Source organism: Mobula hypostoma, chromosome 5 (assembly GCF_963921235.1).
Source record: "Mobula hypostoma chromosome 5, sMobHyp1.1, whole genome shotgun sequence".
NCBI classification, from domain to species: domain Eukaryota; kingdom Metazoa; phylum Chordata; class Chondrichthyes; order Myliobatiformes; family Myliobatidae; genus Mobula; species Mobula hypostoma.
In genome coordinates this window covers 194,114,252-194,141,042 of record NC_086101.1, presented here as the reverse complement: position 1 = coordinate 194,141,042, position 26,791 = coordinate 194,114,252, and the positions used below count along the sequence as shown (strand labels likewise).

Genomic DNA, 26,791 nt, shown 5'->3' with positions numbered 1-26,791 from the left:
GGAAAAAAATCCCCCTCCCTAACCTCTTCTATTATTCCTCACTCTCTTCTCACCTACCGATCACAAACCCTGGGTCCCCCCTCCTTCCCTTTCTCCTAAGGTCCACTTTCCTCTCCTGTCAGATTCCTTCCTCTCCAGCCCTTTCCCTTTCCCAGGAATCTGGCTTCACCTACCTCCTTCTAGCTACCCTCCTTCCCATCCCCGCATCTTTTTATTGTGGTGACTCACATGCCCTCTTCTCCCTGTGACTATCCCTCCTCTATCATGTATCTCCCTCTGACCGTCCCTCATCTGCCCTCTAACTCCCTCGGACCGTCCCTCATCTGCCCTCTATCTCCCTCTGACCGTCCCTCATCTGCCCTCTAACTCCCTCGGACCGTCCCTCATCTGCCCTCTATCTCCCTCTGACCATCCCTCATCTGCCCTCTATCTCCCTCTGACCGTCCCTCATCTGCCCTCTATCTCTCTCTGACCGTCCCTCATCAGCCCTCTATCTCCCTCTGACCGTCCCTCATCTGCCCTCTATCTCCCTCGCACCGTCCCTCATCTGCCCTCTATCTCTCTCTGACTGTCCCTCATCTGCCCTCTATCTCCCTCTGACCGTCCCTAATCTGCCCTCTATCTCCCTCTGACCGTCCCTCATCTGCCCTCTATCTCCCTCGGACCGTCCCTCATCTGCCCTCTATCTCTCTCTGACCGTCCCTCATCTGTCCTCTATCTCCCTCGGACCGTCCCTCATCTGCCCTCTATCTCCCTCTGACCGTCCCTCATCTGCCCTGTATCTCCCTCTGACCGTCCCTCATCTGCCCTCTATCTCTCTCTGACCGTCCCTCATCTGCCCTCTATCTCCCTCTGACCGTCCCTCATCTGCCCTCTATCTCCCTCTGACCGTCCCTCATCTGCCCTCTATCTCCCTCTGACCGTCCCTCATCTGCCCTCTATCTCCCTCTGACCGTCCCTCATCTGCCCTCTATCTCCCTCTGACCGTCCCTCATCTGCCCTCTATCTCCCTCTGACCGTCCCTCATCTGCCCTCTATCTCCCTCTGACCGTCCCTCATCTGCCCTCTATCTCCCTCTGACCGTCCCTCATCTGCCCTCTATCTCCCTCGGACCGTCCCTCATCTGCCCTCTATCTCTCTCTGACCGTCCCTCATCAGCCCTCTATCTCCCTCTGACCGTCCCTCATCTGCCCTCTATCTCCCTCGGACCGTCCCTCATCTGCCCTCTATCTCTCTCTGACCGTCCCTCATCTGCCCTCTCTCTCCCTCTGACCGTCCCTCATCTGCCCTCTATCTCCCTCTGACCGTCCCTCATCTGCCCTCTATCTCCCTCGGACCATCCCTCATCTGCCCTCTATCTCTCTCTGACCGTCCCTCATCTGTCCTCTATCTCCCTCGGACCGTCCCTCATCTGCCCTCTATCTCCCTCTGACCGTCCCTCATCTGCCCTGTATCTCCCTCTGACCGTCCCTCATCTGCCCTCTATCTCTCTCTGACCGTCCCTCATCTGCCCTCTATCTCCCTCGGACCGTCCCTCATCTGCCCTCTATCTCTCTCTGACCGTCCCTCATCTGCCCTCTCTCTCCCTCTGACCGTCCCTCATCTGCCCTCTATCTCCCTCTGACCGTCCCTCATCTGCCCTCTATCTCCCTCGGACCGTCCCTCATCTGCCCTCTATCTCTCTCTGACCGTCCCTCATCTGTCCTCTATCTCCCTCGGACCGTCCCTCATCTGCCCTCTATCTCCCTCTGACCGTCCCTCATCTGCCCTGTATCTCCCTCTGACCGTCCCTCATCTGCCCTCTATCTCTCTCTGACCGTCCCTCATCTGCCCTCTATCTCCCTCGGACCGTCCCTCATCTGCCCTCTATCTCTCTCTGACCGTCCCTCATCTGTCCTCTATCTCCCTCGGACCGTCCCTCATCTGCCCTCTATCTCCCTCTGACCGTCCCTCATCTGCCCTGTATCTCCCTCTGACCGTCCCTCATCTGCCCTCTATCTCTCTCTGACCGTCCCTCATCTGCCCTCTATCTCCCTCTGACCGTCCCTCATCTGCCCTCTATCTCCCTCTGACCGTCCCTCATCTGCCCTCTATCTCCCTCTGACCGTCCCTCATCTGCCCTCTATCTCCCTCTGACCGTCCCTCATCTGCCCTCTATCTCCCTCTGACCGTCCCTCATCTGCCCCGTTACTCCCAGGATTTTCTGCAGTGTGTTCCGTCTCTCCTCAGCATTAGGTGTCACCGTGCTCATGAAGCATCTTGTCCATGGTTCTTGTTTCGGCCACCCCTGGAAGGAACTCATCTGAGGACACGGCGTGCTGTCACTGCCCCGGGCAAGATCTCCTGTGAACTCTCCCCCTGGGGTCCGTGGACACCCTGTCAGCCCTGCAGGGGTATCAAGGTAAGAGTGAGATGCGTGCCCCTGGACATTTTCGGGAATTGGTGACAGGTTATATAACAGCAGACTCAGATTCTGGTTTATTTATCGAGCGCACATTGAAGCGTAGAGTAAAATGAGTTAACAACGTGAGGACGTGCCGGGGGCAGCCGGCAAGTGTCACCACACAATCATGACCACAATGTCGAGCAGAACAACACAGACAACATCAACAACAGGAAAACCAACCCCATTCTTCACACATATCAGAAACATACACACTCACACACACTCACTCACTCACCACACACACACACACACACACACACACACTCACTCACTCACTCACTCACTACACACACACTCACACACTACACCCACACACACTACACACACACACTACACACACTACACACACACACACTACACACACTACACACACACACACACACTACACACACTCACGCACACACACCAACACACACTCACTACACACACTCACACACACACTCACACACACACACACACTCACTACACACACACACTCACACTCACTCACTCACTATACACACACAGACACACACACACACACACACTCACTCACTACACACTCACTCACTCACTACAAGACTGTTTTGCAGATGTATGTATGCTGGGGGTTTCAGTGTGGAGGCTGCGGTTTGTAATGTGTGTATGGTGGGGGGGTTCAGTGTGGAGGCTGCGGTTTGTAATGTGTGTATGGTGGGGGTGGTTCAGTGTGGAGGCTACGGTTTGTAATGTGTGTATGGTGGGAGTTTCAGTGTGGAGGCTGCGGTTTGTAATGTGTGTATGGTGGGGTTTCAGTGTAGAGGCTGCGGTTTGTAATGTGTGTATGGTGGGGTTTCAGTGTGGAGGCTGCGGTTTGTAATGTGTGTATGGTGGGGTTTCAGTGTGGAGGCTGCGGTTTGTAATGTGTGTATGGTGTGGGTTCAGTGTGGAGGCTGCGGTTTGTAACGTGTGTATGGTGGGGGTTTCAGTGTGGAGGCTGCGGTTTGTAATGTGTGTATGGTGGGGGTTCAGTGTGGAGGCTGCGGTTTGTAATGTGTGTATGGTGGGGGTTTCAGTGTGGAGGCTGCGGTTTGTAATGTGTGTATGGTGGGGGGTTCAGTGTGGAGGCTGCGGTTTGTAATGTGAGTACTGTGGGGGTTCAGTGTGGAGGCTGCGGTTTGTAATGTGTGTATGGTGGGGGTTCAGTGTGGGGGCTGCGGTTTGTAATGTGTGTATGGTGGGGGTTCACTGTGGAGGCTGCGGTTTGTAATGTGTGTATGGTGGGGGTTCAGTGTGGAGGCTGCGGTTTGTAATGTGTGTATGGTGGGGGTTTCAGTGTGGAGGCTGCGGTTTGTAATGTGTGTATGGTGGAGTTTCAGTGTGGAGGCTGTGGTTTGTAATGTGTGTATGGTGGGGTGGGTTCAGTGTGGAGGCTGCGGTTTGTAATGTGTGTATGGTGGGGGGTTCAGTGTGGAGGCTGCAGTTTGTAATGTGTGTATTGTGGGGGTTCAGTGTGGAGGCTGTGGTTTGTATCGTGTGTATGCTGGGGGTTTCAGTGTGGAGGCTGCGGTTTGTAATGTGTGTATGGTGGGGGGGGTTCAGTGTGGAGGCTGCAGTTTGTAATGTGTGTATGGTGTTGGGGGTTTCAGTGTGGAGGCTGCGGTTTGTAATGTGTGTATGGTGGGGGGGTGTTCAGTGTGGAGGCTGCGGTTTGTAATGTGTGTACGGTGGGGGGGGTTCAGTGTGCAGGCTGCGGTTTGTAATGTGTGTATGGTGGGGGTTCAGTGTGGAGGCTGCGGTTTGTAATGTGTGTATGGTGGGGGTTCAGTGTCCAGGCTGCAGTTTGTAATATATGTATGGTGGGGGTTCAGTGTGGAGGCTGTGGTTTGTAATGTGTGTATGGTGTGGGGGGGGTTCAGTCTGGAGGCTGCGGTTTGTAATGTGTGTATGGTGGGGGTTCACTGTCCAGGCTGCGGTTTGTAATATGTGTATGGTGGGGGTTCAGTGTGGAGGCTGTGGTTTGTAATGTGTGTATGGTGTGGGGGGGGGGGTTCAGTCTGGAGGCTGCGGTTTGTAATGTGTGTACGGTGGGGGGGTGTTCAGTGTGCAGGCTGCGGTTTGTAATGTGTGTATGGTGGGGGTTCAGTGTGGAGGCTGCGGTTTGTAATGTGTGTATGGTGGGGGTTCAGTGTCCAGGCTGCAGTTTGTAATATATGTATGGTGGGGGTTCAGTGTGGAGGCTGTGGTTTGTAATGTGTGTATGGTGTGGGGGGGGTTCAGTCTGGAGGCTGCGGTTTGTAATGTGTGTATGGTGGGGGTTCACTGTCCAGGCTGCGGTTTGTAATATGTGTATGGTGTGGGTTCAGTGTGGAGGCTGTGGTTTGTAATGTGTGTATGGTGTGGGGGGGGGTTCAGTCTGGAGGCTGCGGTTTGTAATATGTGTATGGTGTGGGTTCAGTGTGGAGGCTGCAGTTTGTAATGTGTGTACGGTTGGGGGGAGTTCAGTGTGCAGGCTGCGGTTTGTAATGTGTGTATGGTGGGGGTTCAGTGTGGAGGCTGCGGTTTGTAATGTGTGTATGGTGGGGGTTCAGTGTGGAGGCTGCGGTTTGTAATGTGTGTATGGTGGGGGTTCAGTGTGCAGGCTGCGGTTTGTAATGTGTGTATGGTGGGGGTTCAGTGTGGAGGCTACGGTTTGTAATGTGTGTATGGTGGGGGTTCAGTGTGGAGGCTGCGGTTTGTAATGTGTGTATGGTGGGGGTTTCAGTGTGGAGGCTGCGGTTTGTAATGTGTGTATGGTGGGGGTTTCAGTGTGGAGGCTGCGGTTTGTAATGTGTGTATGGTGGGGGTTCAGTGTGGAGGCTGCGGTTTGTAAGTTGTGTATGGTGGGGGTTTCAGTGTGGAGGCTGCGGTTTGTAATGTGTGTATGGTGTGGGTTCAGTGTGGAGGCTGCGGTTTGTAGCGTGTGTATGGTGGGGGTTCAGTGTGGGGGCTGCGGTTTGTAATGTGTGTATGGTGGGGGTTCAGTGTGGAGGCTGTGGTTTGTAATGTGTGTATGGTGGGATTTCAGTGTGGAGGCTGTGATTTGTAATGTGTGTATGGTGGGGGTTCAGTGTGGAGGCTGCGGTTTGTAATGTGTGTATGGTGGGGGTTTCAGTGTGGGGGCTGTGGTTTGTAATGTGTGTATGGTGGGGGTTTCAGTGTGGAGGCTGTGGTTTGTAATGTGTGTATGGTGGGGGTTTCAGTGTGGAGGCTGCGGTTTGTAATGTGTGTATGGTGGAGTTTCAGTGTGGAGGCTGTGGTTTGTAATGTGTGTATGGTGGGGTGGGTTCAGTGTGGAGGCTGCGGTTTGTAATGTGTGTATGGTGTGGGGTTCAGTGTGGAGGCTGCAGTTTGTAATGTGTGTATTGTGGGGGTTCAGTGTGGAGGCTGCGGTTTGTAATATGTGTATGCTGGGCGTTTCAGTGTGGAGGCTGTGGTTTGTATCGTGTGTATGCTGGGGGTTTCAGTGTGGAGGCTGCGGTTTGTAATGTGTGTATGGTGGGGGGGGTTCAGTGTGGAGGCTGCAGTTTGTAATGTGTGTACGGTGGGGGGGGGTTCAGTGTGCAGGCTGCGGTTTGTAATGTGTGTATGGTGGGGGTTCAGTGTGGAGGCTGCAGTTTGTAATGTGTGTATGGTGGGGGTTCAGTGTCCAGGCTGCAGTTTGTAATATATGTATGGTGGGGGTTCAGTGTGGAGGCTGTGGTTTGTAATGTGTGTATGGTGTGGGGGGGGGTTCAGTCTGGAGGCTGCGGTTTGTAATGTGTGTATGGTGGGGGTTTCAGTGTGGAGGCTGCGGTTTGTAATGTGTGTATGGTGGGGGTTCAGTGTGGAGGCTGCAATTTGTAACGTGTGTATGGTGGGGGTTTCAGTGTGGAGGCTGCGGTTTGTAATGTGTGTATGGTGTGGGTTCAGTGTGGAGGCTGCGGTTTGTAGCGTGTGTATGGTGGGGGTTCAGTGTGGGGGCTGCGGTTTGTAATGTGTGTATGGTGGGGGTTCAGTGTGGAGGCTGTGGTTTGTAATGTGTGTATGGTGGGATTTCAGTGTGGAGGCTGTGATTTGTAATGTGTGTATGGTGGGGGTTCAGTGTGGAGGCTGCGGTTTGTAATGTGTGTATTGTGGGGGTTCAGTGTGCAGGCTGCGGTTTGTAATGTGTGTATGGTGGGGGTTTCAGTGTGGGGGCTGTGGTTTGTAATGTGTGTATGGTGGGGGTTTCAGTGTGGAGGCTGTGGTTTGTAATGTGTGTATGGTGGGGGTTCAGTGTGGAGGCTGCGGTTTGTAATGTGTGTATGGTGGGGGGGTTCAGTGTGGAGGCTGCGGTTTGTAGCGTGTGTATGGTGGGGGTTCAGTGTGGAGGCTGCGGTTTGTAATGTGTGTATGGTGGGGGTTCAGTGTGGAGGCTGCGGTTTGTAATGTGTGTATGGTGGGGGTTCAGTGTGGAGGCTGTGGTTTGTAATGTGTGTATGGTGGGATTTCAGTGTGGAGGCTGTGATTTGTAATGTGTGTATGGTGGGGGTTCAGTGTGGAGGCTGCGGTTTGTAATGTGTGTATTGTGGGGGTTCAGTGTGCAGGCTGCGGTTTGTAATGTGTGTATGGTGGGGGTTTCAGTGTGGGGGCTGTGGTTTGTAATGTGTGTATGGTGGGGGTTTCAGTGTGGAGGCTGTGGTTTGTAATGTGTGTATGGTGGGGGTTCAGTGTGGAGGCTGCGGTTTGTAATGTGTGTATGGTGGGGGGGGTTCAGTGTGGAGGTTGCAGTTTGTAATGTGTGTATGGTGGGGGTTCAGTGTGGAGGCCAGGGTTTGTAATGTGTGTATGGTGGGGTTTCAGTGTGGAGGCTGCGGTTTGTAATGTGTGTATGGTGGGGGTTCAGTGTGGAGGCTGCGGTTTGTAATGTGTGTATGGTGGGGGTTCAGTGTGCAGGCTGCGGTTTGTAATGTGTGTATGGTGGGGGTTCAGTGTGGAGGCTACGGTTTGTAATGTGTGTATGGTGGGGGTTTCAGTGTGGAGGCTGCGGTTTGTAATGTGTTTATGGTGGGGGGGTTCAGTGTGGAGGCTGCGGTTTGTAACGTGTGTATGGTGAGGGTTCAGTGTGCAGGCTGCGGTTTGTAACGTGTGTAGGGTGGAGAGTTTTGTGTGGATTGTGAAAGGCAATGGACGGTTGCAGACTCTGCTAGCTGCTTCATGGTTACAACCCTCCCCGCAGACAAAATGCCGTTCCCCAGGAAGGTAACATCCGTCAGAGAGGGCCCGGAACTGACAAGCTGCGACCTCCCCTCATTACCACCACTGGGGCAGCATCCCTGAACTCCACCATCAGATTTCTGAACTGCCCATGAACCCATCAACACTCAGTATCTCTATCTTGTTCCAGTTATTAATGTTTGTAACTTAACGGTAATTATTTTCATGTATTGCACAGCGCTACTGCAGAAAATCAGTTTTCACGATGTACGCCAGTGATAATAAACTTGATTCTGGCATAAGCAGAGGTGAGCCAGGCCAGTGGGGGTGGGGGTCATTGATATTCAGTGTATCCCCTGGTGAAGGTCCTCACACGGTGCTGTTGGGGGAGGGAGTTCGATATCCACACCCAGCCAGGATTTCCAGATCAGGACGGTGTGTGTTGTGGAGGGGAACCTGCAGCTGGTGGTGTTTCCTGTCACTCTCTGCCATGAGCCTTCCAGATAGGGACTGTGGTAATGAGTCGCTGAGGGGCCTAACATGGTCACTGAGGCAAAGCCTCCCCGCCAACATGCTTTGTGATGCTGTGACTAATGTCCACTTTCTGAACAGTACCGGTCAAGGAGCATAATCCAGTTTGGGCAGTTCGGTGGCAGGACGTGTACTGACATCCTGTCCGAGGAGCGGCCGTGTCCCGTCACGGGCAACTGCGAGGAGGAGCCCGTCAACTGTGGAACTAACGTCCAGTGCCAAGACGGTAATGCAGCTCTGTGCGTTTGTGATGTGTGTGTGTGTGTGTGTGTGTGTGTGTGTGAGAGAAAGAAAGATGAGTCGGTGTTTGTGAGAGAACAGTGTGTTTCTGTGTGTTTGAGTGACAGGTGTATATTCTGTGTGTGTGTGTGAGAGAGAGAGAGGTGTGTTAGAGAGAGGTGTCTGTGTGTGCGATCAAAAGCTGTGTGTGCATGTGTATGTATATACTGTGTGTGTGTGAGAGAGAGGTGTGTGGCGTGTGTTTAATATTTCTATAATATTTGAGTGTGGTACGTGGCCAAGTGGTTAAGGCATTGGACTAGCGACCTGAAGGTCGTGAGTTCGAGCCCCAGCTGAGGCAACGTGTTGTGTCCTTGAGCAAGGAACTTAACCACACATTGCTCTGCGATGACACTGGTGCCAAGCTGTATGGGTCCTGATGCCCTTCCCTTGGATAACATTGGTGTCATGGAGAGGGGAGACTTGCAGCATGGGCAACTGCCGGTCTTCCATACAACCTTGCCCAGGCCTGCGCCCTGGAGAGTGAAGACTTTCCAGGCACAGATCCATGGTCTCGCAAGACTAACGGATGCCTTATAATATTTGAGTAACCTTGTATAAAGATTAGTTGACTAAGCATTCTTGTTTTTTTCTATAATTCATTAGGTTAAGTGTACAAACACATGAATAGCAAGCATCATCAAGCGGCCACTTGATACATGCCCCTCGCCTAAAGTAAAATTCAAGTTGGACCTGCAATCACAGACTCACACATCTTCCTTTGAATTAGTTTAATGTTTTGAAGGTGCAGAACATAACTTGTGAGTGTGAGTGTGTGTGTGTGTGTGTGTATATACCACTTGGCGACAGCTGTGTAGAGACGGGGTTCGTATTCTGGAGATGGAAAGAACAACCAGAAGACAGCAGAAGAGAGCCAGGAGAAATGCAGCCATGGGTGCCACCACTACCACATATACATGTCCCACCTGCAATAGAGCTTGTGGGTCCAGGATAGGACTGTATAGGCATCAAAGATCTCACTGTTAAAGGAGTGGACGTTGTTATTGGATTTCGATGGACAACCGAAGAAATGTGTGTGTCTGAGTGAGTGTGTGTGTGTGTGTGTGTGTGTCTGAGTGTGTGTGTGAGTGTGTGTGTGTGTCTGAGTGAGTGTGTGAGTGTGTGTGTGTGTCTGAGTGAGTGTGTGTGTGTGTGTGTGTGTGTGTGTGTGAAAGAGATGTGTGGGTGTTGATGAGTGTGGCCATGATGGGTGTGTGTGTGTGTGAAAGAGATGTGTGGGTGTTGATGAGTGTGGCCATGATGGGTGTGTGTGTGTGTGAGAGAGAGCTATGTGTGTCAGAGGTGTGTACAGTGCCTTTAATATGTTTTCAACCTCTTGGAAATCTTCATGTTTTATTGTTTTACAGCATTGAATCACAGTGGATTTAATTTGGCTTTTTTGACACTGAATCTACCAGATACTGACTTGAATCTACTAAATACTGACTTGAAGGAGATGAATACTTATGCAATCAATGATTTTGTGTTTTATATTTGTAATTAATTTAGATCACTTTCTAGAGAGGTTTTCATTTTGACACAGAAGTCTTCATGTTGATCAGTGTCAAAAAAGCCAAATTAAATCCACTGTGATTCAATGTTGTAAGTGTAAGGGGTTTCTTCTTTTATGCTACTGCGTCTGTTAATCAAAATGGCTTCTTTGTTATGTTAAATGCTGAGAAGGTTCGCTCGCTGCAGCTTGTTTGGGTTATATTATTGATAAGAGGAAGAACGAACCAATGGGTGTGCATGTTATTCTTTTTTGGGGTGATATGCTGTTTCATATGGCTGGGAAACGGTGCTTTTGGTGGGGAGTTGGAGGAGAGATCGGGAGTAAGATGGACGTGCTGGGAGTGCTGTGGTCGATCACCTCGGGTGTTCCCGAGCTCCGAGTCGAGGGGGTTGGAGTGGATCGCAGGGGGAAGAGAGAAGACCCCGGATATTTGACCTCCAACTGTGTGCACGAAGAAATTGAACTTTGATAAGTCTGGCGCCTTTTTCATTCCCTTTTGTATTGTACCTCTAGTAATCTCATAGTTCTAGTAAGATTTATAAAGTGTAATTAGTAAGACGTACATTGTGTGCTGGCTGATGATTGGTGTTTGAAGCCGAATCAGGTGGCATTTGCACAGCAACCGACATAACCGGGAGACGGGGTTGGGCGGCGGACGGGGTTTCCTCTAGATAAAACGAGCCAGTATAGCTGAGTGTTACATAAGGGAATAAAACATGGGACATTCCAAGGAGGGGGGGTGAATACTTTTTATAGCACTGTATGTGTATTGAAAGGTGTGTATGGAGGGGCATCTGTCTGCAGTATATGTAATGTAATGGCTCCGTCTGTCTAAGTAGACAATGGATGCGTCCATTCTGGAGCGCAGACCTGGGCGATGAATATGGAGATCCTGGGCTGCCCAGACACCAAGATCCCCATCTCGGCCTCGCAGGTGTGGTCCAAAGCAATGTGAGGCAGTACATTTGGCATCAGCTTGGCTGCAGGAGCTGCCGGGAGGTGACGTGATACGTCATCCAACCGCCTTAGGGGCTCCACTCCGGATTTGTGTAGGGTTTACTCCTTAGCCTTCTCTTCTCCAGAAGATACCCACAAGGCCGTGGGATCCGTGACCCTGGATACTGTCAGCCGGAGCCAGCTGAGCCCGGGACTCGTGTAAGGCAGGGTCGTCACGCCCTGTAGTAGTGACATATGGAGCCACTGCCCACTACCCTAGCAGTATATGTATAGTGCCTGTTTATGGTTGTATAGCAAGTTCTGTATGAACAACTGTAGCAGTGTGATTATGTTATACTGCACATTGATTATATTGCAATTCAGTCATACTTACAGTCCTATGTATTGCATACCCTACAGTCTGTCAGTCTGACCCTTCAGGAGAACCCTGTGTTGTGGCTGAGCATACCCTACAGTCTTACAGTACAGGCGAACCCCACGTCATGGCTGAGCATATCCTACAGTCTGACAGTACAGGTGAACCCTGTGTTATGGCCAAGTTGGGTATAGAAATACACCCTTACAGAATTCCTGGGTCACGATCTGAAAATCTGAGAAATGGAATAAATTTGCTCCTGTGGAATTCACTTGGATACAAAATAGAATTTTATCAACCGGCAGATTTGCACAGACAATGCAACCCCACTATGGAAATCATGATATGGACTGTTGTCTATATCAACTGGTAGATTGTGGTGTCAAGAGTCCTCCTGCAATTCTGTCTACACTTCTTCCTGCTTCAGTACAGCAGACAACATAATCAAAGACCTCACCCACGCCAGACATTCTCTCTTCACCCCCCTTCCATTGGGTAGAAGATACAAAAGCCTGAAAGCACATCCCACCAGGGTCAAGGACAGTTTCAGCACCTCACCGACAATGAATGCTGGCACTTCACAGGGATGTTTGCTGAGCCCACTCTCTCCATCCCCATGCAACACACACAAAATGCTGAAGGAACCCTGAAACGCTGACTGTACTCTTTTCCTAGATGCTGCCTGACCTGCTGAGTCCCTCCAGCATTTTGTGTGTGTTGCTTGGATTTCCAGTATCTGCAGATTTTCTCTTGTTTGTGACTGGCTCTCTATACCCACGACTGTGTGGCTAGACACAGCTCAAAGAGAATCTTTAAATTTGTTGATGATACAACCATTGTTGGCAGAATTTCAGATGGTGATGAGAGGGGGTACAAGAGCGAGAGGTACCAGCTAGTGGAGTGGTGCCGCAGCAAGAATCTTGCACTCAACGTCAGTCGGACCAAAGAGCTGATTGTGGACTTCAGAAAGGGTAGGATGAGGGAACACAAACCAATCCTCATGGAGGGACCAGAATGAAAAAGGGGAGCAAATACGGTACTCAATGTGTATACCTCAATGCATGCAGCATAGGAAATGAGGTGGATGATCTTGTTGCACGATTACAGATTGTCAGGTATGATGCTGTGGCCATCACTGAATCATGGCTGAAGGATGGTTGTAGTTGGGAGCTGACGTTGTGTCAGAGGGATAGGAAGGTAGGCAGAGGGGGTGGTGTGGCTCTGCTGGTGAAGAATGGTATCAAATCGGTAGAAAGGTGTGACTTGGGATTGGAAGATGTCGAATCCTCGTGGGTTGAGTTGAATTGAATTGATTTTATTACTTACATCCTTCATAAACATGAGGAGTAAAAATCTTTATGTTACGCCTCCATATAACCATATAACCATATAGCCATATAACAATTACAGCACGGAAACAGGCCATCTCGGCCCTTCTAGTCCGTGCCAAACACTTACTCCATCTAAATGTGCAATGTGCAATTTATAGTAATTTATAATAAATAGTATGTACAACAGGACAGTCAATATAACATAGAAATACAATTGTATCAGCGTGAATTAATAAGTCTGATGGCCTGGTGGAAGAAGCTGTCCCGGAGCCTGTTGGTCCTGGCTTTTATGCTTTGGTACCATTTCCCGGATGGTATCAGCTGGAACAGTTTGTGGTTGGGGTGACTCGGGTCCCCAATGATCCTTTGGGCCCTTTTTACACACCTGTCTTTGTAAATGTCCTGAATAGTGGGAAGTTCACATCTACAGATGCGCTGGGCTGTCCGCACCACTCTCTGCAGGGTCCTGCGATTGAGGGAAGTACAGTTCCCGTACCAGGCAGTGATGCAGCCAGTCAGGATACTCTCAACTGTGCCCCTGTCGAAAGTTCTTAGGATTTGGGGGCCTACACCAAGCTTCTTCAACCGTCTGAAGTGAAAGAGGAGCTGTTGTGCCTTTTTGTTACCACACAGCTGGTGTGTACAGACCATGCGAGATCCTCGGTGATGTTAATGCTGAGGAACTTAAAGCTGTTCACCCTCTCAACCCCAGGTCCATTGATGTCTATAGGGGTCAGCCTGTCTCCATTCTTCCTGTAATCCATAACCAGCTCCTTTGTTTTTGCGACATTGAGGGAGAGGTTGTTTTCTTGACACCACTGTGTCAGGGTGATGACTTCTTCTCTGTAGGCTGCCTCGTTATTGTTTGAGATTAGGCCAATCAGTGTAGTGTTGTCAGCAAATTTAATTAGCAGATTGGAGCTGTGGGTGGTGACACAGTCATGGGTCTACAGTCAGAGGGGCAGAGGTGAGGGAGCCCACTCTTACCACCTGCCGGCGATCTGACAGGAAGTCCATGATCCATCTGCACAAGGCAGGGTGAAGGCCGAGGTCTCTAAGCTTCTTGTCGAGCCCGGAGGGAATTATGGTGTTGATTGCTGAACTGTAGTCCAAGAACAGCATTCTCACGTAAGCATCCTTCTCCAGATACGTAAGGATGGAGTGCAGAGCTGTGGCTATTGTGTTATCTGTCGACCGGTTGTGTTGGTAGGTGAATTGTAGGGGGTCCAGTTTAGGTGGTAGCAAGCTGCAGATGTAATCCTTGACCAGCTTCTCAAAGCATTTGCTGATTATTGAGGTGAGTGTGACAGGACGCCAGTTGTTCAGACATGTTACCTTGGTCTTTTTAGGTACAGGGACAATGGTGGATGTTTTGAAGCAGGAGGACACTCTACACTGGGAGAGGGAGAGATTAAAAATGTCTGTAAACTCACCTGCCAGTTGTGCCACGCACATCTAGAGTACCCGCCCTGGGATGCTGTCCGGTCCTGCAGCCCTGCGACTGTCCACTCGCTGGAAACACCTGCGTACCTCAGCCTCAGAGATGACTAAGCAGCAGGTCACATCATGAGCAGATCTCCTCAGGGTCTCAGTGTTGGCAACATTGAATTGAGTGTAAAAAATATTTAGCTCGTCTAGGAGAGAGGCAGCGATATTGGAAACTCCACTGTGCTTAGCTTTGAAGTCTGCGATGGTGTGCAGACCTTGCCATGAGCTGCATGTGTTGTTGGTGGAGAGTTGTGACTGGGGTCTTGTCCCTGCATTGTTGTTTACCACAGTTTACAATGGGAAATAGAAAAGGCATGTCAAAAGGGCAATGTTATGATAGTCATGGGAGATTTCAACATGCAGGTTGACTGGGAAAATTAAGTTAGTAGACTCAAGGGAGTGAGTTTGTAGAATGCCTAAGAGATAGCTTTTTAGAGCAATTTGTTGTTGAGCCTACTAGGGAATCAGCTATACTGGATTGGGTGTGTAAATGAACCGAGGTGATTAGGGAGCTTAAGGTAAAAGAACCTTTAGAAAGCAGTGATCACAATATGATTGAGTTCAACTTGAAATTTGATAGGGAGAAAGTAAACTCTGGCTAGCAGTATTTCAGTGGAGTAAGGGAAATTACAGTGGTATGAGAGAGGAGTGGGGCAAAGTAAATTGGAAGGAGCTGCTGGCAGGAATGTCAGCAGAGCAGCAATGGCGTGAGTTTCTGGGAAAAATGAGGAAGGTGCAGGACATGTGTATTCCAGAAATGAAGAAATACTCAAAAGGCAAAATAGTACAACCATGCTGGCAAGGGAAGTCAAAGCTAATGTAAAAGCAAAAGAGAGAACATACAACAAAACAAAAATTAACAGGAAGACAGAGGATTAGGAAGCTTTTAAAAACCTAGAGAGGAACCATTAGTAGTGAAAAGATGAAATATGAAGTCAAGCTAGCAAACAATATGGAAGTGGATAGTAAAAGCTTTCTCAAGTATGTAAAAAAATAAAACTAGAAAATGAGGCTGGAGAAATAATAACGGAGGACAAGGAGATAGCAGATGAACTACATGAGTATTTTGCATCAATCTTCACTCCCGCATGGGAGGTTAGTTAGGAAAATTCAGTCGCTAGGTATACATGGAGAGATGGTAAATTGGATTAGACATTGGCTCAATGGAAGAAGCCAGAGAGTGGTGGTAGAGAATTGCTTCTCCGAGTGGAGGCCTGTGACTAGTGGTGTGCCACAGGGATCAGTGCTGGGTCCATTGTTATTTGTCATCTATATCAATGATCTGGATGATAATGTGGTAAATTGGATCAGCAAATTTGCTGATGATACAAAGATTGGAGGTGTAGTAGACAGTGAGGAAGGTTTTCAGAGCCTGCAGAGGGACTTGGACCAACTGGAAAAATGGGCTGAAAAATGGCAGATGGAGATTAATACTGACAAGTGTGAGGTATTGCACGTTGGAAGGACAAACCAAGGTAGAACATACAGGGTTAATGGCAAGGCACTGAGGAGTGCAGTGGAACATAGAGATCTGGGAATACAGATACAAAATTCCCTAAAAGTGGCGTCACAGGTAGATAGGGTCATAAAGAGAGCTTTTGGTACATTGGCCTTTATTAATCATAGTATTGAGTATAAGAGCTGGAATGTTATGATGAGGTTGTATAAGGCATTGGTGAGGCCGAATCTGGAGTATTGTGTTCAGTTTTGGTCACCAAATTACAGGAAGGATATAAATAAGGTTGAAAGAGTGCAGAGAAGGTTTAGAAGGATGTTGCCGGGACTGGAGAAACTCAGTTACAGAGAAAGGTTGAATAGGTTAGGACTTTATTCCCTGGAGCGTAGAAGAATGAGGGGAGATTTGATAGAGGTATATAAAATTATGATGGGTGTAGATAGAGTGAATGCAAGCAGGCTTTTTCCACTGAGGCAAGGGGAGAAAAAAACCAGAGGACATGGGTTAAGGGTGAGGGGGGAAAAGTTTAAAGGGAACATTGGGGGGGCTTCTTCACACAGAGAGTGGTGGGAGTATGGAATGAGCTGCCAGACGAGGTGGTAAATGCGGGTTCTTTTTTAACATTAAAGAATAAATTGGACAGGTACATGGATGGGAGGTGTATGGAGGGATATGGTCCGTGTGCAGGTCAGTGGGACTAGGCAGAAAATGGTTCGGCACAGCCAAGAAGGGCCAAAAGGCCTGTTTCTGTGCTGTAGTTTCTGTGGTAAAATATGAAATAAGTCACCCGGACCAGAGGAACTGCACCCTTGGGTTCTGAGAGAGGTAGCAGTAGAGATTGTGGAGGCATTAGTAATGATCTTATAAAAATCATTAGACTCTGGCATGGTGCCAGAGGACTGGAAAATTACAAATGTCACACCACTCTTTAAGAAAGGAGGAAGGCAGCAGAAAGGATATTATAGACCAGTTAGCATGACCTCAGTGGGTGGGAAAATGTTGGAGTCAATTGCTAAGGAAGAGGTTATGGAGTACTTGATGAAACAGGACAAGATAGGACAAAGTCAGCATGGTGTCCTCAAGGGGAAAACTTGCCTGACAAACCTGCTGGAATTCTTTGAGGAGATTACAAGTAGGATAGATAAAAGGGATGCAGTGGATGTTGTATATTTGGATTTTCAAAAGGCCTTCAATAAGGTGCCACACATGAGGCTGCTTACCAAGTTAAGAGCCCATGGTATTATAGGAAAGTTACTGGCATGGTTAGAGCATTGGCTGATTGGTAGGAGGCAGCGAGTGGGAATAAAAGGATCCTTTTCTGGTTGGCTGCCGATGACTAGTGGTGTTCCGCAGGGGTTGATGTTGGGACTACTTGTCTTTATGCTCTATCAATGATTTAGATGATGGAATAGATGCTTTGTTGCCAAGTTGTAGATGATATGAAGATAGGTGGAGGGGCAGGTATTGTTGAGGAAACAGGTAGGCTGCAGAAGGACTTCGACAGATTAGGAGAATGGGCAAGAGAGTGGCAAATGAAATACAATGTTGGAAAATGTGTGGTCGTGCACTTCGGTCAAAGAAATAAATGTGAAGACTGTTTTCTAAATGGGGAGAAAATCCAAAAACCTGAGATGCAAGGAGATTTGGGAGTTCTTGTGCAGAACACCCTGAAGGTTAACTTGCAGGTTGAGTCAGTGGTGAGGAAGGCAAATGCCATATTAGCATTCATTTCAAGAAGTCTAGAATAGAAGAGCAGGGATGTGATGCTGGGGCTCTATAAGGCACTGGTGAGGTCTCACCTTGCGTATTGTGAACAGTTTTAGGCTCCTCACCTAAAAAAATATGTGCTGATATTGGAGAGGGTCCAGAGGAGGTTCACAAGGATGATTCCCGGAATGAAAGGGTTATCATATGAGGAAAGTTTGATGGCTCTGGGTCTGTACTCGCTGGAATTCAGAAGGATTCAAAGGGTTTCCCATGGTGAGGGAGTCTAGGACAGAGCATAGAATAGAGGGGCATCCATTTAAAACAGAGATGTGGAGAAATTTCTTTAGCCAGAGGGTGGAGAACGTGTGGAATTTGTTACCATAGGCAGCTGAGGAGACCAGGTCATTAAGGGTATTTAAGGCAGAGCTTGATGGATTCTTGATTGGACACAGCATCAAAGGTTACGGGGAGAAGGCTGGGGGGTGGGACTAAGGAGGGGAAAAAAGGATCAGCCAAACGTCCCAATTCTGCTCCAATGTTTTATGGTCTTATATCGATGCAGCTATAAAGAAGGCAAGACAGCAGCTATATTTCATTTGGAGTTTGAGGAGATTTTGTTTGTCAACTAAAACACATGAAAACTTTGACAAACGTACCATGGAGAGCATTCTGACAGGTTGTATTGTGGTGGCGGGGGGAGGTGTGGGGAAGGCTACTTCACAAGATCGAAATAAGTTGCAGAAAGTTGTAAAATTAGTCGGCTCCATCATGGGCACCAGCCTCCATAGTGTCCAAGACATCTTCAAGGAGCAGTGCCTTAGGAAGGCGGCGTCCATCATTAAGGACCCCCACCAGCGGGACATGCCAGCTTCACACTGATACTGTCGGGTAGGAGGTACAGAAACTGAAGGCACACAGTCAGTGATTCAGAAACAGCTTCTTCCCCTCTGCCATCTGGTTTCTGAATAGACATTGAATCCATGAACACTAACTCACCACTTCTATTATTTCTGTTATTTTGTTCTACTTAAGTTAATTTAACTATTTAATAGACATTTATATAGTTAAATTAACAGTTTTTCCTCTATATTTATTTACAATGTATTGCATTGTACTGCTGCCGTGAAGTTAACAAACTTCATTGCATATGCCGGTGATATTAAAATGATTCTGATTTTGTGTGCCCAATTCCCATCAGGAAGGAGGCTATGTAGCATCCACACCAGGACCAGCAGACTGCACTCCCCAAGCAGTGAGGCTGATCAACACCTCCACCCACTAACCCTCCCCTCCACACCCCCAACCTCCACACTTCATTATTTCCTGTCAGTCACCTTATGTGTCACTTCATGGACGTACAATTGATCTGTGTATAGAAACTATCTTATGCGTTTATACTTATTTTGTGTATTTTTTTTATTATTGTGTTCCTTATCTTAGTGTTTTTTTTTATGTTGCTTTGAACCCAGAGTAACAATTATTTCATTCTCCTTTACACTTGTCTACTGGAAATGATATGGAACAATTTGAATGTTGAATGTTGAATTTTGGGTTCCTGCAGTGTGTTTTGTTTCCAGCATCTGCAGTCTCTTGTGCCCTGTGATGATGGTCACTCTGCCTTCGGTGAAACCCCGGACACTAACTCCCCCTGTGTCCACTTAACTGCAGGACCTCTTCCTTCCGGTCAGTTCTCTCCCCCTCTAGTCCCATACTTTATGGTCTCTTTCTCTATGGGCACGTGTTCAAGTGGTTAAGGTGTTCGTCTAGTGATCTGAAGGTGGCTAGTTCAAGCCTCAGCTGTGGCAGCGTGTTTGTGCCCTTGAGCAAGGCACTTAACCACACATTGCTCTAGCGACTGTGTGAGGAGTGGCGCCCCACACAGACTTCCAATCTGCGCCTTGTAAGGCATGAAAATGCCCGACGCAGGCCTCTCATGGTCTGAGTCAACGTTCCCTCCCTCCCTCTTCCCCCTCTCTTTGACCTCACCCACTAATTGCAATTGCCGGATCTATGTATCTTATTCCTGTTCACTCAAGGAATTGGACCGTAAGATCACAAGATATAGGAGCAGAATTAGGCCATTCGGTCCATCTATTCTGTTCCACCATTCCATTATGGCTGATTTAGTTTCCCCTCTCAACCCCATTCTCCTGCCCTCTCTCCGTAAGCTTTGATACTCTTACTAATCAAGAAACTATCAGATTCCGTTTTAATTATACACAATGACTTGGCTTCCCACAGTCATCTGTGGCAATGAATTTCAAAGAATCACTTCTGTCTGGCTGAAGAATGTCTGATACCAGAGGGTGTCAATTCAGCTGGGAGGGAGTAAGTTCAAAGGGGGTGAGGGGGACAAATTTATCTTTACAGAGAGTGTGCTGGGTGCACAGAACGTACTGCCGGGGTGGGGGGAGGCAGATTCGAGAGAGGCGTTTAAGACACTCTTGGACAGATGCATGAATTGTGATTTGGAATATAGACTCGGTGTAGCAGAGGCAGTTAGTTAGTTTAGTTAAGCATTTAATTACGAGTTTAAGTAGCTTGTGGACCAAAATGTCTTTTCCTGTGCTATACTGTTCTACGACTTTCTCTCTAGCCTCCTGCAGAATTCTCTAGAAATTTCACAGCGCCGTGCAAAACTCTTAGACACATATATATATTTATATAGCTAGGGTGCCAAAGACTTTTGCACAGTTCTGCATTTGTCAACATGTTTTTTTTTGTGGTAGCAGTACAGTGTAATATATAAAATTACTACAGTACTGTGCAAAAGTCTTCAGCTCCCTACACCCTACCTGTCTGAGACTTCTGCACTGTATTTTATATAACGTTTGTCTTTACTTATGATTTTTAATTGTGTTGTATATTTTTATGAGTATACCAACATGATTATCAACAGAACTGCTCCAGGAATACTTTACAGTGGGAGTGATGAGAGAGGCCTCTGTCGGTCAGGGTCAACCATGGACGTTGTGTCCGAGCTGCCTAGATACACAAGCCAGGGCAGTACGATATGGGGAGCACGCTGTTGCCCAGGTAGCAGGCTTCCGCTCTCCGAGCATCTGATGAACCCAAAGGAACGGCAGAGACCGGTACCAGTGTCATTGCAAGAGTTTCCAGTCAGGGTTCAATTCCACATAGGACTGCCCGAGGGAGCAACTCTGGATTTTTTCCCCGGGGTTACTCCTGAAGCCTTCCCCAGGAGTGGGCATAGCCACGAGGCAGTGGAGGTTTGAGATCAGAGTTTTCCTTCTCCTAGATGAGCTGACAACCACAGCTTACGAGCCCCATCTGCCCAAAGCGACTGGTTTTAAGATGCTGGTAACCCACCTTTGCCCCTTCTCCTATCAGTAGAAACGGTGCCTCCGGGCTTTGTAGCTACGCCACTCGTGAAGGCCAGGAGCTGGACTTGGTTGTCAGAGGCTATTTCAGGCGCACGCCATTGGGATAGGGGATAGGTAGTGGATCTTGTACCTATTACCACCCTCAGCTATAACAACGTTAACCCTTTACAACGGGTAGTCAAAACTGCCCAACGCATTGCTGGCACCAGCCTACCCAGCATTAACCTCATATTTACACAGAAAGGTGCCAATAAAGGGCAGGTGACATCATGAATGATCTCACTCCCACCCCCCCTCTCGCTCATGGTATGTTTGTCCCACTCCCGTCAGGACCACACCAGGACCACCAGACTCAAAAACAGTTACTTTCCCCGAGCAGTAAGTCTAATCAACACCTCCACCCACAAACCCACCCCTCCACACCCCCAACCACCACTACTTTATCATTTCCTGTCAGTCACCTCATATACAGACACTCCTGTGCCTACAGTCACTTTATGGACACACAATCAATCTGTGTATATAAGCTATCTTATGTATTTATATTTATTGTGTTTGTTTATTGTTGTGTTTTTCAGCTTATTGTGTTTTTTTGTGACCCACCAGATCTGGAGTAACAATTGTTTTGCTCCTCTTTACACGAAACATTAATCAATCTTGACCTTGAATCTCGTACACAGGAGACCGCCATGTTACAGTCATTCAGGTCATAGACATCCACCCTTACATAATTCACAAGGATTTGAGATGTGGAATACAATTAGCTTTGTGAAATGATCTCTCTGGATGGCATGCAAAGCTTTTTACAGTATCTCAGCACGTGCGGTAATAGTAGACTAGTTATCAGTGCCAAAAGTGGCAGCTCTGACAAACCCTGGCTTCATTTCTCTGTCTCTCTAACACTGTTCTGTGGGCCTGAAGAGCCCTGACGAAGGGTGTCAGCCCGATGTGTCAACTGTTTACTCCTCTCCCTAGACGCTGCCTGACCTGCTGAGTTGCTCCAGCATTCTGCGTCTGTTGCTCTGGATTTCCAGCATCTCTTGTGCTTACAATACTGTGCAAAAGTCTTATTTATATATACACAATATATAGCTAGGGTGCCTGAGACGTTTGCACAGTACTGTGGTAACTTTATCTATTGCACTTGCACTGCTGCATGAAAGAAATAAATTTCACGATGTGTGAGAGATGATAAACCTGATTCTGATCCGGGTCACTATAGTGGACTGAGAGTGGGAAGGGGGCAGGGGAGGGGAATCATGGCTGGTAAAGGGGAAGGGAGAGGGGAGGGAGCGGGAAGCATCAGAGAGACATTCTGTACTGAGCAATTGTTTGGAAGCAAATGACCTATCCTAGTGTCTCAGGGCTGGGTGTGTCTGCACCGGCACCATCCCCACCCCTGGCTCTCCTTCTCTACCAACCGTCCCCCACCCCTCCCGCAGCACTCCACCTTCGCCATTCCCAACGTCCTTTGCTCCCGCTAGGTTTACAAACTCGCTCTCTGTTCTACATTGACAAAAACAGTACCCTGCAGGAGCCCCAATCAGCCTAGCTGTATACATTCCGAGACATATGGACTAGCTTACATGGTCTCCTTCAGTTGTTCCGTGTTTTCTTTCTTGTTGCCGATTGGCGGGTGGGCAATGTGTTACTATTTTTTCCCGATGAGGGAGGGGTTGGGGATTCGAGGTCTGATGCTTTTGTTGGGGTTTTTCCGTGTGAGTGACCCGGTGGTTTTTGTGTGTGAGAGAGGGGTTGCGGTCTGATGTTATCATTGCCGTTTTTTTGGCTTGGGAGGGGCTTGGGCGTTAGGGGTGTGATGTTTCAGCTGCCGTGTCCGGGTGGGCAATCTGTTAGATTTTTCTGCGAGGGAGGGGTTGTGGGGTTTTGGGCTTGCGAGTTTTGTTTCTTTTCCTCGTTCATGCAGGTGGGGGGGAGCATGGTTTGATATCTTTCCTTTCAACGACTTCCATGGTTTTCTGTATTTTGTGGCTATCTAGAGAAGACAGATCTCAGAGTTGTATTCTGCATGCACTTTGATAGTAAAATGAACCTTTGATGTATATGTGCCTAAGGCTTTGCACAGTACTGTGCATTTTGTTCTGCAAAGTGTTTTCTTTTCCACTGCCTTGATCATTGTGCAATGATCTTTCTGGGAGGTACGATAAGCTAAAGCTTTTCACTGTGTTCAGGTACATGTGGACAGAGCTCAGCACATCAGAGAAACCAGCCTCCCCTCCACGGACTCCATCTACACTTCCTGCTGCCTCGGTAAAGCAGCCAACATGCCCACCCCAGACATTGTCTCTCACCCCCACCCCTCATGAGGTAGAGGCCACAAAGTCCTGATGAAGTGTTTCAGCTTGAAACGTTGACTGTTTATTCCTCTCTTTGAATAGAGTCTTTTAAGAGACTCCTGGATTGGTACATGGAGCTCAGAAAAGTAGAGGGTTATGCATAACACTGGGTAATTTTTAAGGTAAGGACATGTTTGGCACAGCGTTGTGCGCCAAAGGGCCTGTATTGTGCTGTAGGTTTTCTATGTTTTCTCTTCATAGATGCTGCCTCACCTGCTGAGTTCCTCCAGCGTTGCTCTGAATTTCCAGCATCTGCAGAATCTCTTGCATCTAAGATATAAAAGTCTGAAATTACGTACCAGCAGGCTCAAGGACAGCCTCTACCCTGCTGTTACCAGACGTTTGAATGGGCCACTCATACTTCTCAAAATGAACACTTCAGCTCACAACCTAGCCCACCGTGGCTCTCACACCTTACCGTCATCCTACACTGCACTCTCTCTGTAACACTTCACTAACTTCACTGAGTATTCTGGTTTCCTTTTGCATGATCTCAACGTACTGATGTCATAGAGTCATAGAGAAGTACAGCACAGAAACAGGCCCTTTGGCCCATCTAGTCCATGCCGAGCCACTTAAACTGCCTACTCCCATTGACCTGCACTGGAATCATAGCTCTCCATATGCCTACTATACATGTACCCACCCAAACTTCTCCTTGAAGTTGAAATAGAACTCGCATTCACCACTTGTGTTGGCTGCTTGTTCCACACTCTCACCTCCCTCTGAGTGAAAAGGTTCCCCTTAAACTCTTCACCTTTCACCCTTAACCCATGACCTCTAGTTCTCGTCTCACCCAACCTCGGTGGAAAAAGCCTGCTGGCATTTATCCTATCGATATCCCTCATAATTTTGTATATCTCTGTCAAATCTCCTCTCAGTCTTCTATGTTCTAAGGATTACAGTCCTAAACTATTCAATCTTTCCTTAACTCAGGTCCTCCAGACCCGGCAACATCCTTGTAAATTTCTCCGTGCTCTTTTAACCTTATTTACACCTTTCGTGTAGGTAGGTGACCAAAACTGCACGCAATACTCCAAATTTGTCCAATGTCTCATACAACTTCAACATAACATCCCATTTCTTGTACTCAATACACTGATTTATGAAGGACAATGTGACAAAAGCTTTCTTTACGACCCTATCTACCTGTGACACCACTATCAACAAATTATGGCCTTGTATTCTCAGACCGCTTTGTTCTACCCTAGTCCCTAGCACCCTACCGTTCACTGTGTAAGACCTACCCTGGTTGGTCCTACCAAAGTGCAAAACCTCACACGTGCCTGCATTCAATTCCATCTGATATTTTTCAGCCCAGTTTTCCAACTGATGCAGAACCCTCTGCAAGCCATGATGTGCAGAATGATCTGTCTGGGTGGCAGGCGAACCACTGTATCATGGTACGTATGACAAAAATGATCAACAGTCCAAAGCAAGTTTATTTTCAAGTCACCGCATAAAACCCTGTGATACATTTCCTTGTGGGCATACTCAATAAATGCATGGTAGAACAATAGCCATAATCGAAACAATGCAAGATCACATCTATTTGGGCAGTCTTTCTAACCAATTACCAATTTTATTGTGAAACATAGAAACATAGAAAACCTACAGCACAATTACGGCCCTTCGGCCAACAAAGCTGTGCCAAACATGTAATTACTTTAGAAATTATCTAGGGTTACCCATAGCCCTCTATTTTTCTGAACTCCATCTGCCTGTCCAGGAGTCTCTTGAAAGACCCTATCGTATCCACTTCCACGACCATTGCTGGCAGCCCATTCCACACACTCACCACTCTCTGTGTAAAAAAATTTACCCCTGACATCTCCTCTGTACCTGCTTCCAAGCACCTTAAAACTGTGCCCTCTCGCGCTAGCCATTCCAGCCCTGAGAAAAAGCCTCTGACTATCCACATGATCAATGCCTCTCATCATCTTATACACCTCTATCAGGTCACCTCTCATCCTCCATCGCTCCGAGGAGAAAAGGCTGAGTTCACTCAACCTATTCTCATCAGGCATGCTCCCCAATCCAGACAACATCCTTGTAAATCTCCTCTGCACCCTTTCTATGGTTTCCACATCCTTCCTGTAGTGAGGCAACCAGAATTGAGCACAGTACTCCAAGTAGGGTCTGACCAGGGTCCTATATAGCTGCAACATTACCTCTCGGCTCCTAAACTCAATCCTACGATTGATGAAGGCCAATGCACTGTATGCCTTCTTAACCACAGAGTCAACCTGCGCAGCAGCTTTGAGTGTCCTATGGACTTGGATCCCAAGATCCCTCTGATCCTCCACACTGCCAAGAGTCTTACCATTAATGCTATATTCTGCCGTCATATTTGACCTACCAAAATGAATCACCTCACACTTATCTGGGTTGAACTCCATCTGCCACTTCTCAGCCCAGTTTTGCATCCTATTGATGTCCCGCTGTAACCTCTGACATCCCTCCACACTATCCACAACACCCCCAACCTTTGTGTCATCAGCAAACTTACTAACCCACCCCTCCACTTGGCACCAGTACCATGTGACCCTGTCTAGGTGGAGCACAGGGGGTGTCAGAGCACCCTACAGGTAAAGCGACGGCACGGGCTCGAGCTCGGGGGGTAACTTTTGGGTCGTCTTGTGCACTAGTTCCACACACGAGATCAGAATCAGAATCGGGATTGTTATCGCTGACACAATGTCATCAAATTTGTTGCTTTGCGGTAGCTGTACATTGCAATGCATAAAAAACTATAAATTACAAAAAGAAAATTAAATTAAGTAGAGCAAAAATAGTGAGTTAGTGTTTGCGGGTTCATTGTCGATTCAGAAATCTGGTGCTGGAGGGGAAGAAGCTGTTCCTGAATCATTGAGTGTGAGTCTTCAGGCTCCTGTGCCTCCTCCCTGATGGTAGCAATGAGAAGAGGGCATGTCCTGGGTGATGGGGGTCCTCAATGATGGTTGCCATTTTCTTGAGGCCTCGCCTTTTGAAGACACCCTCAATGCTGGGGAGGCTCGTGCCCACACTGGAACTGATAGGATGGGAGAACTAAAGAGCTTCACCTCCTGTCTCCTCACAGGGCACTGTATCAACAGGAGACTGAAGTGTAACGATGATGACGACTGCGGTGACTTCAGTGACGAGGATGATTGCGAGGACACCCGCTCACCTTGTAGGAGGCAGGTGGAACCCTTGGAAATGGCACACATTGCTGGTTCTGGGTAAGTATCAACACACTCCGTAAAACCATAGGACATGGGAACAAAATTAGGCTGTTCAGCCTATCGAGTATTCCCCACCATTTCACCATGGCTGGTTTACACTTCCCTCTCAACCCCATTCTGCTGTCTTCTCTCCCCAACATCTGATTCCGTTAATAATCACCTTAACAGTCAATAGCTTTACAACAGTGAGATAGAAGCCGTCCTCAAGCCAGGTAGTACATGCCTTCAGGCTTTGGTATCTTTTGCCCGATGGCAGGAGGGAGAAGAGAGAATGTCTGGAGTTGGTGGCGTCTTTGATTATGTTGGCTGCTGTACTGAGGCAGTGAGAAGAGTAGACAGAGTCCACGGAGGGGAGGCTGGTTTCTGTGAAGTTCTGAACTGTGTCACAACTCTCTGTGGTTTCTTGTGGTCCTGCTGTGCCAAGCTACAGTGCATCTGGATAGGATGCTGTCCGTGGTGCATCTACCTGAGGTGAATTTGTTCGGCCTCCAAAGAGTTTTCATCGATTTACCATAAGAGGAAAAAATTCAGTGAAGAATCGAAGGTGTTGGTGAGCTCTCTTGGCTGTGGTGTTGGGCCGGGGCAGGCTAGTGGCCGAGGAACTTGAAGCGCTCGGCCTCAACACTGT

General features: G+C 48.2%; 1 protein-coding gene across 3 annotated transcripts in view; it reads left to right on the top strand.

Annotated features, from left to right (window-relative positions):
- The window catches only part of c9 (complement component 9), a 69,228-nt gene that overhangs the window by 2,870 nt on the left and 39,567 nt on the right, over positions 1 to 26,791 (top strand). For 2 of the 3 annotated variants that reach the window (XM_063049622.1, XM_063049624.1), the window contains exons 2-4: positions 2,230 to 2,401; positions 8,234 to 8,378; positions 26,019 to 26,160. In XM_063049622.1, coding sequence (XP_062905692.1) covers positions 2,230 to 2,401; positions 8,234 to 8,378; positions 26,019 to 26,160 — 459 coding nt within the window. The remainder of the gene's footprint in view (positions 1 to 2,229; positions 2,402 to 8,233; positions 8,379 to 26,018; positions 26,161 to 26,791) is intronic. The other variant, XM_063049623.1, reaches the window with a different exon arrangement.